This window comes from Brassica rapa, chromosome A03, assembly GCF_000309985.2.
Source record: "Brassica rapa cultivar Chiifu-401-42 chromosome A03, CAAS_Brap_v3.01, whole genome shotgun sequence".
Classification (NCBI taxonomy): Eukaryota; Viridiplantae; Streptophyta; class Magnoliopsida; order Brassicales; family Brassicaceae; genus Brassica; species Brassica rapa.
In genome coordinates, this window is record NC_024797.2 from 9,601,225 (window position 1) to 9,611,631 (window position 10,407).

Below are 10,407 nucleotides of genomic sequence, written 5' to 3' on the forward strand. Positions count from 1 at the left end.
AGGTAGATCCAATTGGTTCTTCAAGATCTGGTCCTCCTTTTGATGTTATAAACTCTATCATCCCTTCTGAAACTCTGTCATGTAGTTCATTTTCTGAAGCAAGCAGACACGTACACGGCTATTGACAAGAACTGTATGGTTGATCATTCTTCAAATTTAGTAAAAACTCAGGCACGTGTCCTCAAGTGCTTTTTGATAGTCAGAGTGAACATGTACCTCTCGCTGATAATGATGTTGAGACAAACTCAGAGGATAATCTTGATGATGAAACCGATTGCATTACAGTGACTAATGCAGTTGATGGCGTTGATTCTCGCTCGAAGCTCAATTTCTGAGATCCCCAAGGAACACTCATGTGCATTTGGCACCACTTGTGGATGTTATATGTACTAGAGCTCCATGAAGACACACTGGATAATGGAATTTTCATGTCTGCTGGATTTCAAGATATTGTTTTGATTTGGAAACGGGTATCATGGGAATGCGGCTGCAACAATGGCTGCTACTGCTCAAAGCATGCAAGAGATGTGCAAGATCTCATACAATGTGACACTACATAACACATTATTGGTTTCATTTGTGAAGCAATACAGATAACCAGCGCTTTACTAGTGTTGAAGTTCATGTATAATCAAAGACTGAATGATTCTCATTGACAAATAATATCACTATGTTTTCTTCTTATTTACAACCATGAGAACGCATGATGAACAATGTACCGAAAGAATTTTTCACAATCCCAAAGACGTATGTTGATGGTGCAAATAATACGCTTGTATCAAACCAATTCACAATCAATTACTTCTCCAAAATCATCCACACTAGCCTCTTCATCTGTGCCTCCACCACCAATACCACCCCACCACCTCATGCTCCTAAACCTCCTCCAAAAATATCAACTCCTCCTCCTCCAAAAACATCAATTCCTCCTAAACCTCTTCCAAAACGATCACCTCTTCGTAAACCTCCTCCAAAACCGTCTCCAAATAAAAGATAAAAGACAACAGTGTAATTCTTAATAGAGAAATCTTACAATACTATGAAATCGTATCACTATCAATATTGTTTTGAAAATGACTTCAACCGTAGTTCTTGATCAAAGTTAGTATATTTAAGAATGAGAAATATATAATTCTTATATGTATGACAGCTCATTTTTTTGTCTTTTCTCCTCCAAAATCGTCACCTCCTAAACCTTCTCAGAAATCATCTCCTCCTTCAAAGCTACATCTTTCTCTTCCAAAACTGTCACCTCAAGCGGTTCCCGTTGTTGGTGATTGACACAAGGAAAAGTCAAAGTTGAGAGAATAAATCGAAATCTATGCAGACTTATCTAAACCTCGATGTTACTATTGGTTTCTTTCTGAACACTGACATTATAAAGCTTTGAGATTGTTTATCTTTTCTTATTTTTAATATTTTTTTAACAACTCCTCCCTTTTAATATATATTTTACTTTTGTTTTTCAAAAAAAAAAAAAACAATTAAGAAAAAAATATTTTTTTTAATTTATAAAAATCGTATTTTCCGTGTTTATTGTCATATAATCAGTTTTTGTATATAAATGGTATTTTCAAAACTGTGTTTATATATACCATTTTTTCAAAAAAAAAAATAGTTTTTGGTAAATAATAGTAATTGTTACACCTACCATTTATTTTCTTCTAATGTAGATAAAACCAATAAAAAATAGTTTGATTATTTGGATAAGTATGGTCTATTTTAGATTTTTGTATTATTAAACAAATCTAAATTTTCTAAGGGTGGACGTAAATTCTAATCAGGGGCATAGAGATTTGTGTTAGTGTGTAAAACTGTAACCTTTTCCAAGTCAAAGTCAAAAAAAGAAGATGACTTCAACGTTAAGACACAAACGTTATGCACCAACAAAAAGCAGCTGAATGCAAAATATAAAGGCAATAGCACAAGTTCTATTCGTTTTAGGACAACAGGTCTAATTTTTCACAACCCACACAGAAACTTTGAAAAAGCATATATATTGTACCAAAAAGCTCAACAGAATCGAAAAGAGAGTGAGAAATTCAACAGCACCATCAACATCATATCGTTCTTTATCATGTAAGATAGGCTTCACAATGCAAGAAGTCCCACAAGGTTCCAAGAACATCTCTGACCATTTCCAAAACACAACCCCTATCAATGTTCTGCTCCTGCAGACCACAATTGAAATAAAGGCTATAAGCTTCACTTCTGTTAAGAATTTCATAGATATAAAAACACAATAACATACCTGTAACTTAGTGTTCATGTCTTTAAGCATCAGAATCACCTCCCTCTTGACTTCCCCCGTTCCAATCCTCTCATTGTATCTATCAGTCTCTCTCACCCTAAGCCTTAGAGTTTGGTTCTTGTAAACTGTAGCTTTAACATGACAAGATTCAAAGACACTGTATCCATCCCCAGATGAAGATTTACCAAAGGGCCACCTTAAACCACCTTTTACATTTGGATCAACTGTAGCTGAATCAAGCAGCCCTTTGATGTCACTTATCTCTTTCTCCTGCTCATCACAGAAACATCACCAGAGATAAGTCCAAGAGAAATTTTTTTAATCATTATGCCAGAAATTTAACTTACAGTGAGAGAAGTGATTTTCCTTTTGGCAGCTAGCATTAGCCTCATGTCAAGATTCTTATCAATGCAAGATACATCAACAACCAAATGTCTTATCTGATTATGTTCAACCTGTTCCAAAAACAAGACACAAGCTTTCATGTAAGACATTAGAAGACACAAACAAAGTAAGAACTTGAGACTTGCCTTGTACATACTGAGCCGTCCATCTTCCTTAACAGTACACTTGCAGTTAATGGTTTCATTGGGACGAGTATAATGCGATACCTGAGAGTAGAAGCCAGACACAACAAAGTATACTTCATATGACATTCCACAGCACAGTAAAGGTTTACAAGAAAACAAAACAAGTACCTTCACAGTGTATCTTTCCTTCTCCAAGTCAATACAGAATCCATGTCTTGGTACAAGCTTAGACTTGATGTAGTTTAAGTAAGAAGTTGGGACATCAGTAGAGAAGATCTTATTAGAGGATTTTCGCCTGGTTTAATGTTGTATGTGTTAGAGGTAAATAAAAAGAGAACTTCTGTTAGCAAAGATAATGTAAAATTCAGAACACTTACCCATAGAAGAAATTGTTACCAAAGCTAGTAACCAATCTCAATACATGATTCTCTCCATCCATTGCAGTCTTAGCTCGTTCATATGCCAACACAAGATCCTCCTGGACCTTCTCTGCTATTAACAGCCATCTAGTTCTCTCTTCTTCTTCTCTACTCTCTGCAATATTCATAACACATACAAAATCACACTAATATTGACACAATCCATCTTCATCCAGACTATACTTGAGATACTAACAAACACAGTCACTTACCATTATGGTCATTGATGCTCATCAGTATTGAAGGCTTTATTCCTTTTTTGCATAGGACAGAATCAGAGGACAAGGGGACAAGCTTAGCAGATAGAGGAATCTCATCTTCAATTCCATTGGAGCCAATCAGAAACCATTTGGTAATGGAATCTCCTGAGTATATGATACGGTCGCGTTTGTCACTGCTGCTAGCGTTAAAGTGGAGGTTCTTCTTGAATTTTGTAGCTAGAGAATCTGGAACAGGAGAAGGTCTGTCTGGATCCTTGGAGTGTCGCTTATGTGGAGGTATATAAGACATGTCTGAACCTGAAACTCCCAAAAACAAGAACAAGATTTTCAAGAACAATTATTCATCGGATCAGAGAGAATATCACATAAGAGGAGGAGTTTACCTTTTGTTGACTCAACGTCTTTTGAAATTTCTAAGTTCCTTCCTACAGAAAGATCTTTATAGGAGAACAGCGACTTCTAAAGAGACTCCTCGCTGCCTTCTTTTATCTTTCAATTCACTCATCGATTTCTTCAAAACTTTGATGCAAAATTGTGTTTGGTTTCGATGGGAAGCCATCATAGTACATATGTCACTCATGTCTATCCTTCTTTTATTTATTTTTTATTTTTTTAGTTATTGGAGTTAAAGATCAGTTTGCTTTTGGCTTTTGCAAGTTAAGATTTTGAATTGTTGCTTCGGACCAGGCAAACTAAACTGTCTTGAATGAATTGATCTTGTGGATGCTACATTGTGCTACAGGTAAAGAAGTTCCATTCTTTTACAAGACTTTGGGACGTGATCATTGATCAACACATGTACAAGACAGAGGAGATATCTTAAAAATGTGTATATTAGAATTACATTTGTTCTGATGATTAAGCAGAATAGATTCAACATTTTAAGTCAAAGGAAGATAATCACTCTCATCTAACAAATTTTTAGAGTTTGGCACACACACAGACAATATTACTAGAGGTCACACACACACATTACCCTAGGACACACAAAGTCCAAAAATGCTTAAAGGAGGTCGTGAAGGAATTTGAAAAGGTCGTCGAACTACATTATTCTGATGATTGGAAATCTTTTTTTTTTTTTGATCAAGATTGGAAATCTTTTTACATTGTATTGTCTGGCTTAGTTTAGGATTAAAATTCTTAAAATATAAGGAAGCTTTTGTATGCCTGAGTTATGCTAAGTTCACAATATGAAGTGACGGGTAACAAAACCTAAAATGATTTACTCCGCAAACGGTTTAATACATGCGAGCCTTACAGGTTTCAGACCCAAACCAACGTAAGCAGATTGACATGAATACAAAATAGAAATTATGTTATATTCTGGACAACAACACAGAAGTTCAATCCTTAACAGTCCCCCCTTTCTGCAAACACATTAAAATGTATAAGATAATCCGAAATAACACCAGCAACATCTTATGGTTCCTCATCACGTAAGAGAGGCATCACAATGCAAGAAGTCCCAAATGGTTCCAAGAGCATCTCTAAGCATTTCTAAAACACAGCCCCTCTCAATGTTCTGCTCCTGCACACCATAAGGGTAATAATCATTGTAACCTCAATTCAATAAAGGTTTCAAAGACGCAAAAGAAAAACAGTTTACCTGTAACTTAGTGTTGATGTCTTGAAGTATCAAAGTCACTCCCCTCTCAACTTCCCATGTCCCAAACCTCTCACTATACCCATTAGTCTCTCTGACCCTTAGCCTGAGAGTCTTGTTTTTGTAGGTAGTAGCTCTAACATGACAAACTTCAAATATTGTGTATCCATTTTCAGATGGAGGTTTACCATGCGGCCACGTTAATCCCCCTTTCACAGTCGAATCTACAGTTACTGAATCCAGCATTCTTTGAATGTTACTTCTCTCTTTCTCCTGCTTATCATAGAAATATAACCAAGATAAGTTCAAGAAAAGCATAACTATATCAAAATCAACTCACCGTTAGGGTAAACATCTTCCTTTTCCCGGCGAGCATAAACCTCATATCAAGATTCTTATCGATGCACGACACATCAACAACCAAATGCCTTAGAGGATTCAGCTCAGCCTGCACCAAAAGGTCCAAGTTAATATCATTGATGATGTTTATATATATGTTCACAGAAAGGGCTCAAGCCTTGCCTTGTACATACTGAGACTTCCATCTTCCTTCACGGTACATTTACATCTGATGGTTGAATGAGGACGAGTGTAATGCGATATCTGCACAACATACACTTCCTTTTCCAAGTCTATACAAAATTCATGGCTTGGAATAGCCTTAGACTTTATGTTTTGTATGAACGAGGTTGGGACATCCGTACAGAATGTCCTATTTGATGATTTTGCTTGCCAATATTCAGTTACAGGACCAGCATGAATCCTAGTTGTATGTAGTATATGTTAGAAAACAAGGGCTAATGATATTTGTAATTAGAAATTTAAAGATCTAAGACAAAATTGAAATGTTTACCTACGAAAGAGAATTTTACCAAACCTAGCAACCAATCTCAGTTTCGCATTATCTGAAAGATGATGATCCTGCATTCCCTTCTTAGCTTGCTCATATGCAACGACAAGATCCTTCTCAACCTTCTCTGCTATTAACATCCACCGAGTTCTCTCTTCTTCTTCACTTTCCTCAGCTATCACATTTTCTGAGTACAAACATATTAAAAAAATAAAAGAGAGTGTTTTCTTCTTTAGGCAAGAAGGATCATGGTAGTTACAAAATACTTAGAAACTAGTGTTACCTTTTTCTACATTAGTGTTCATCAATACGAAAGATTTTTCTCCATATCTGCTATCAGAAGAATCCGAAGACACCGGCACAAGCTTAATAGATGGAGGAACCTCATCCGATATTCCCTTTGAACCAATAAGAAACCATTTGAAAATGGCATCTCTTGAATATGCTATATTGACTTTAACACTGCTACTTTTGAAGTCAGTGTTTTTCATGACTTTTGTAGCTAGAGAATCTGGAAAAGGGGAAGGGCTAACGGGATCCTTCAATTGGCGCTTGTGTGGAGGAATATAAGACATGTTTGAACCTGATACTCCCAAACATAAAAGGAAAAAAAAAAAGATTTAAACAACAATTAATGAGTCGTCACTCGTCGGCTCTAATTCAAACTTAAACTTGGAGCTACGAGAGGCAATGGTTAGTACGTAAGCTTAAAGAGAAACCACACCTTAGGAGAATTATAGAAAACGAGAGCAGACTTTTCAGTTGTTACCAGATATATCCAAAGGAGCGGCGAGCTAAATAAGTGATCCAAAGACGTATGTTTTTGTTAGAAGATAAAAATGTACCGTTGAACTTTTTTTAAACGTTAAACTTACATTACATATCTATATATATACAACTAAGTTAAAGCACTGATGTTCCAGCAGAAAAATACAGTGAACTCCAAGAGACTCTTATCTCATTTTTTATCTTTCACTTGACTCCTCGACTTCCTCAAAACATTAGCAAAACTTATGGTCAACTTTTATGGACACTTACTTATTAACTAATTTTTCTTGTTACTGAAATAGTGAAACAAATATCCTAGCACCCGGATATTCAAATGATTACGTTTTTTTTTGTAGTTGTGGTTAAAAGAAAAAAAACAAACTACATCCACGAGGTTTGATGTATGAAGGTATATGGAGCGTCACGTAGCGTGAGACGACGCATGGTATCGTGTCAGAATATCCAATTGTTTTCTATTATGAAAAACGATAATTACATTGTTTTCTTTTTTTGTGCAACATGATAATTACATTGTAATTTTCAAGAAAAATATTGTAAAAATAGCAAAATATTTCCGAAAACGATTTATATACAAAAACCCTCTATAAAATTACTAAAAAGTGTTTAAAAAGTATTTGAACAGTTACCTCTCGCTGATTATGATGTTGAGACAAACTCAGGAGATAATTCAGATGATGAAACCGATTGAGTCACAGTGGCTAATGCAGTTGCTGGCCGAAGCTCAAATGCTGAGATCTCCAAAGGCACCACTGCGGATGTATCTGTATTAGAGTCCCATGAAGACACACTGGAGAATGGAATGCCCATTCCTGCTGAATGTGATAGCAAGTTGACTTCTGATTTTAACTCGGGAGGAGAGAAATCGGTGGGAGATGATTCACCGACTTGTAGCAAAATCGATGAACAGATCTTAGATATACCTGCTGAATTTCATTCCAGTTATATGCATGATGAAGGCTTTCATGAACTTCCAGGGCTGGACAATACAGCCGCAGACATTGTCTCGAAGGAAGACCTTGCTGTGTGACATTTCCAGTGATGATGTCAACCATGTGGTTAGGCCGTCATCTACTAGTTTGATAGGTTGTCTGCGTTGGATATCGACCAATACTTCTAAATCGTCTTCCGGAGCTGGGGAGATTTGCCATGATACAGCTGTAGAGTCTAACGGGAACTAGCAGAAAATGAAATCCAGAAGAGCCCTCTGGAAGTATCTTCAGAAGGTCTGGGTACTTCCGTAGACAATAAAGACCTGCCAGGTAGTGAATTAAGTCCCATGACATCTCCAGGATCAAAGTGACAGAGACGCAGAAACCAAATCGCCTTGTAAAAGCATTCTTGATGAAAATCGCATAGATTCTTCACCACTGAACAATCCGAACTTCTTAGAGAGTTTAACTATCGAACAGTCAGTTAAAGTACAAACACCTCGTCAAAGCAGTGCATTAGAAGATGAAGAATTGATGCAGTCAAGTTTTTCCAGGGGCTTAGAGTTCGTACCACATGGTTAGCAGGCATACACTCGAGTAGTCCAAAGCAAAAGTTGAATGTGGATCCTATTACTTTTCCCTAGCTTTTGTTTGATCCCTGAGACTATTCCACCCAATCAGGAAGACATGCCACCACTGCGGCCCCTTCCTCCTATGCAATGGCGTATTGGGAAGGCTCCATATTCTTTTACTCCCACCTTCATGGGAGAATCAGGCGAAGCCAGTAGTTCTGCTCCATCAGCCACATCACCCATTGGTTCTAGCTTGAATATTCAAAATGGGAGCTGTCTGTATCTCTAGGAACTGACAAATCAAAACAACTTCCTGGAGAGTTTGTGACCAATGCATCAGAAGAGCCGTTGCAATCAGAGAACTCAGTCAGCAGATCTTTCTGAAGAGAATAATCTTTTGGCTGACCATGCTGCCTCAAAACCACGAGCTAAAAACGAAGATTACGAGGACGACACAGATGCGCATGTTTCAGAAAGCTCAAGTTGTCCTGAAAACAAAGCATAGTAGTTACACAACTAACCTAAAACTATCTAAATGGAATCATTTCAAATACATAAGTAAGTATTCATTGTCTCATGCAATGTTCAAAAAATTGATAGATGGGAACTATGCAGTTTATAGAAAGCTAGCAACTAAGCTGATTATTTGGAACCATAATTTGATTTATTTTGTATATATTTTACATTCATATAAAATATTTTAGTTTCACAGTTTAGTTATAAAACTATTGTGTTGAATTATCAAAATTAGATATAAAAACATTAAAAATTAGATAAGTTTGTGAATTTGTACTAATATGATTATTTAATTTAATTTTAGAATAATTTAAATTAATTTTAAAAATTTAACTGATTTGGAACAATTTAGACCGATTTTACTCGAACCATTTTGGATAGGCACCTCCTAGACCATGGTCTCATGTATTGGATAAATAGAATCGAACTGAACTAAACCATCCACCAAACTGAACCAATCTTGTTATGTTAGAAAGTTTGTATAAAACCGTAAACCAAATGAAAACCAAACCGTAAACCGGATGTGGTTGAGATTGCTTAAACCCATCATGCTGACGATCATTCGGCGCAAGAAAAATCACACAACCCTAATCAAACCAAAATAAGAGACTGTGAATCGAAATCTCCCTTCTTCCTCCTTTTTTTTTTATATATATATTAATTTACAATAAATGGTAAAACCAATTCCTATCACAACAGTTCTAAGAGGCGCGTCCGCCGCAGCATCCAAATTCGTCAAATCATCGAAACCGATCCGACCCGTATCCTCCAACAACACCATGGCCAGTCCCGACAAAGATTCCTCCGCCGCCACCACCTCCAGCGGCAGTAGCCGCCGCAGCGTCCCGCTTTCCGCCGTGGTATCGGATTGTGCGAAACGGTGGTTTGAAGACACTCTTGAAGAAGCAAAAGCTGGGAACATCACTATGCAAGTTGTATTGGGTCAGATGTATAACTCTGGCTACGGAGTTCCCAAAGATGCTCGAAAGGTTTCTCCTTTTTCCATATCTCATCACTTTAGCTTTTTAGGGTTTAGTCATTGAAGTGGATTCAGTTTCTGAAAAGTTAGTGTCTTTACGCAGGGGAGGGTTTGGATTACGAAAGCATCAAAAGTTCGTTCGTCTGTGTGGAAAGTTATGAATAAACGACCAGGTTTGGTTTATATCACAACTTACCTTGCTGTTCTGTCGGAAAATAAGGTTCCTTATTTCTTTTTGTATTTCACACTTTGATTTGGTGTTTTTTTTTTTGTGCTTGATTTGTCTTTTGTCAGGTTACAACGCAAGTGATTCAGATTCGCATTCTGAGTAGTATCATATATCATTTAGAAAGAGCTTGTTTGTGTTCTGTTTTGTCTCACATATTGGATGTTCCGAGTTCATACAATAAACACTATTTGTCTCCGCCCAAATCAATTTTGGTGTTTGCTAAACCATTTTGTTACATATCTTGCTTTATTATTTCTCTCTTTTTCTTTGTGAAAAGCCTTTTGCTGATTTTGTAGCAGTGAAAAAAGGGGTTTAGGGTATTAGTTTTACCACTTTTCTCATGTAAATAGTAACGGAGTGGAGATTAGTAATTGAGATTCTGTCGGAACAAAAGTGTCATAAAGGCTCCAAGAATATAGCGAGAAATATATATGAATAATGTAAGAATTTAAAATTATTAAATTAGTACTCCATATAAAGAGTCTTCCGAATTAAAATTTTAGCGATAATAGTTTCACG

The 10,407-nt window shown here is 36.5% G+C and overlaps 3 protein-coding genes across 4 annotated transcripts; 1 reads left to right on the plus strand and 2 right to left on the minus strand.

The window, feature by feature from the left end:
* Positions 1-1,839: 1,839 nt before the first annotated feature.
* LOC103857783 lies at positions 1,840-4,006 on the minus strand. The gene is made up of 8 exons (XM_009135008.3): positions 3,805-4,006; positions 3,413-3,718; positions 3,159-3,315; positions 2,950-3,076; positions 2,782-2,862; positions 2,599-2,706; positions 2,252-2,521; positions 1,840-2,171 (listed from the first exon to the last, which is right to left on the minus strand). The coding sequence occupies exons 2-8, from the start codon at positions 3,708-3,710 to the stop codon at positions 2,076-2,078; spliced, it is 1,137 nt and encodes a 378-aa protein (XP_009133256.1). The 5' UTR covers positions 3,711-3,718; positions 3,805-4,006; the 3' UTR covers positions 1,840-2,075.
* Positions 4,007-4,853: 847 nt separating this feature from the next.
* On the minus strand, positions 4,854-6,449 carry LOC103857782. Its single transcript, XM_033287300.1, has 6 exons — positions 6,158-6,449; positions 5,878-6,061; positions 5,547-5,787; positions 5,365-5,472; positions 5,028-5,297; positions 4,854-4,949 (listed from the first exon to the last, which is right to left on the minus strand). Exons 1-6 carry the CDS (start codon positions 6,447-6,449, stop codon positions 4,854-4,856), a joined length of 1,191 nt encoding a protein of 396 aa, XP_033143191.1.
* A 2,744-nt stretch (positions 6,450-9,193) lies between these two features.
* On the plus strand, positions 9,194-10,164 carry LOC103857784. Of its 2 annotated transcripts, none has more exons than XM_009135010.3 (3): positions 9,194-9,669; positions 9,750-9,832; positions 9,954-10,164. In XM_009135010.3, exons 1-2 carry the CDS (start codon positions 9,352-9,354, stop codon positions 9,822-9,824), a joined length of 393 nt encoding a protein of 130 aa, XP_009133258.1. In that variant the 5' UTR covers positions 9,194-9,351; the 3' UTR covers positions 9,825-9,832; positions 9,954-10,164. The 2 variants fall into 2 exon arrangements, with proteins under 2 accessions (XP_009133258.1, XP_009133257.1); XM_009135009.3 differs by having other exon boundaries at positions 9,206-9,669; positions 9,763-9,832.
* The last annotated feature ends 243 nt before the right edge of the window (positions 10,165-10,407 follow it).

Excerpts from the sequence above, each read along its gene's own strand:
- LOC103857783 (XM_009135008.3), bottom strand. The coding sequence starts at position 3,710 with ATGTCTTATATACCTCCACATAAGCGACACTCCAAGGATCCAGACAGA. Across the intron at positions 3,316-3,412 it reads GAGCATCAATGACCATAATG|AGAGTAGAGAAGAAGAAGAG; the intron begins GTAAGTGACTGT and ends TGAATATTGCAG. Across the intron at positions 2,707-2,781 it reads GACGGCTCAGTATGTACAAG|GTTGAACATAATCAGATAAG; the intron begins GCAAGTCTCAAG and ends TTTTTGGAACAG.
- LOC103857782 (XM_033287300.1), bottom strand. The coding sequence starts at position 6,449 with ATGTCTTATATTCCTCCACACAAGCGCCAATTGAAGGATCCCGTTAGC. Across the intron at positions 6,062-6,157 it reads GAACACTAATGTAGAAAAAG|AAAATGTGATAGCTGAGGAA; the intron begins GTAACACTAGTT and ends GTTTGTACTCAG. Across the intron at positions 5,473-5,546 it reads GAAGTCTCAGTATGTACAAG|GCTGAGCTGAATCCTCTAAG; the intron begins GCAAGGCTTGAG and ends CTTTTGGTGCAG.
- LOC103857784 (XM_009135009.3), top strand. The coding sequence starts at position 9,352 with ATGGTAAAACCAATTCCTATCACAACAGTTCTAAGAGGCGCGTCCGCC. Across the intron at positions 9,670-9,762 it reads TTCCCAAAGATGCTCGAAAG|GGGAGGGTTTGGATTACGAA; the intron begins GTTTCTCCTTTT and ends GTCTTTACGCAG. Across the intron at positions 9,833-9,953 it reads AGTTATGAATAAACGACCAG|GTTACAACGCAAGTGATTCA; the intron begins GTTTGGTTTATA and ends GTCTTTTGTCAG.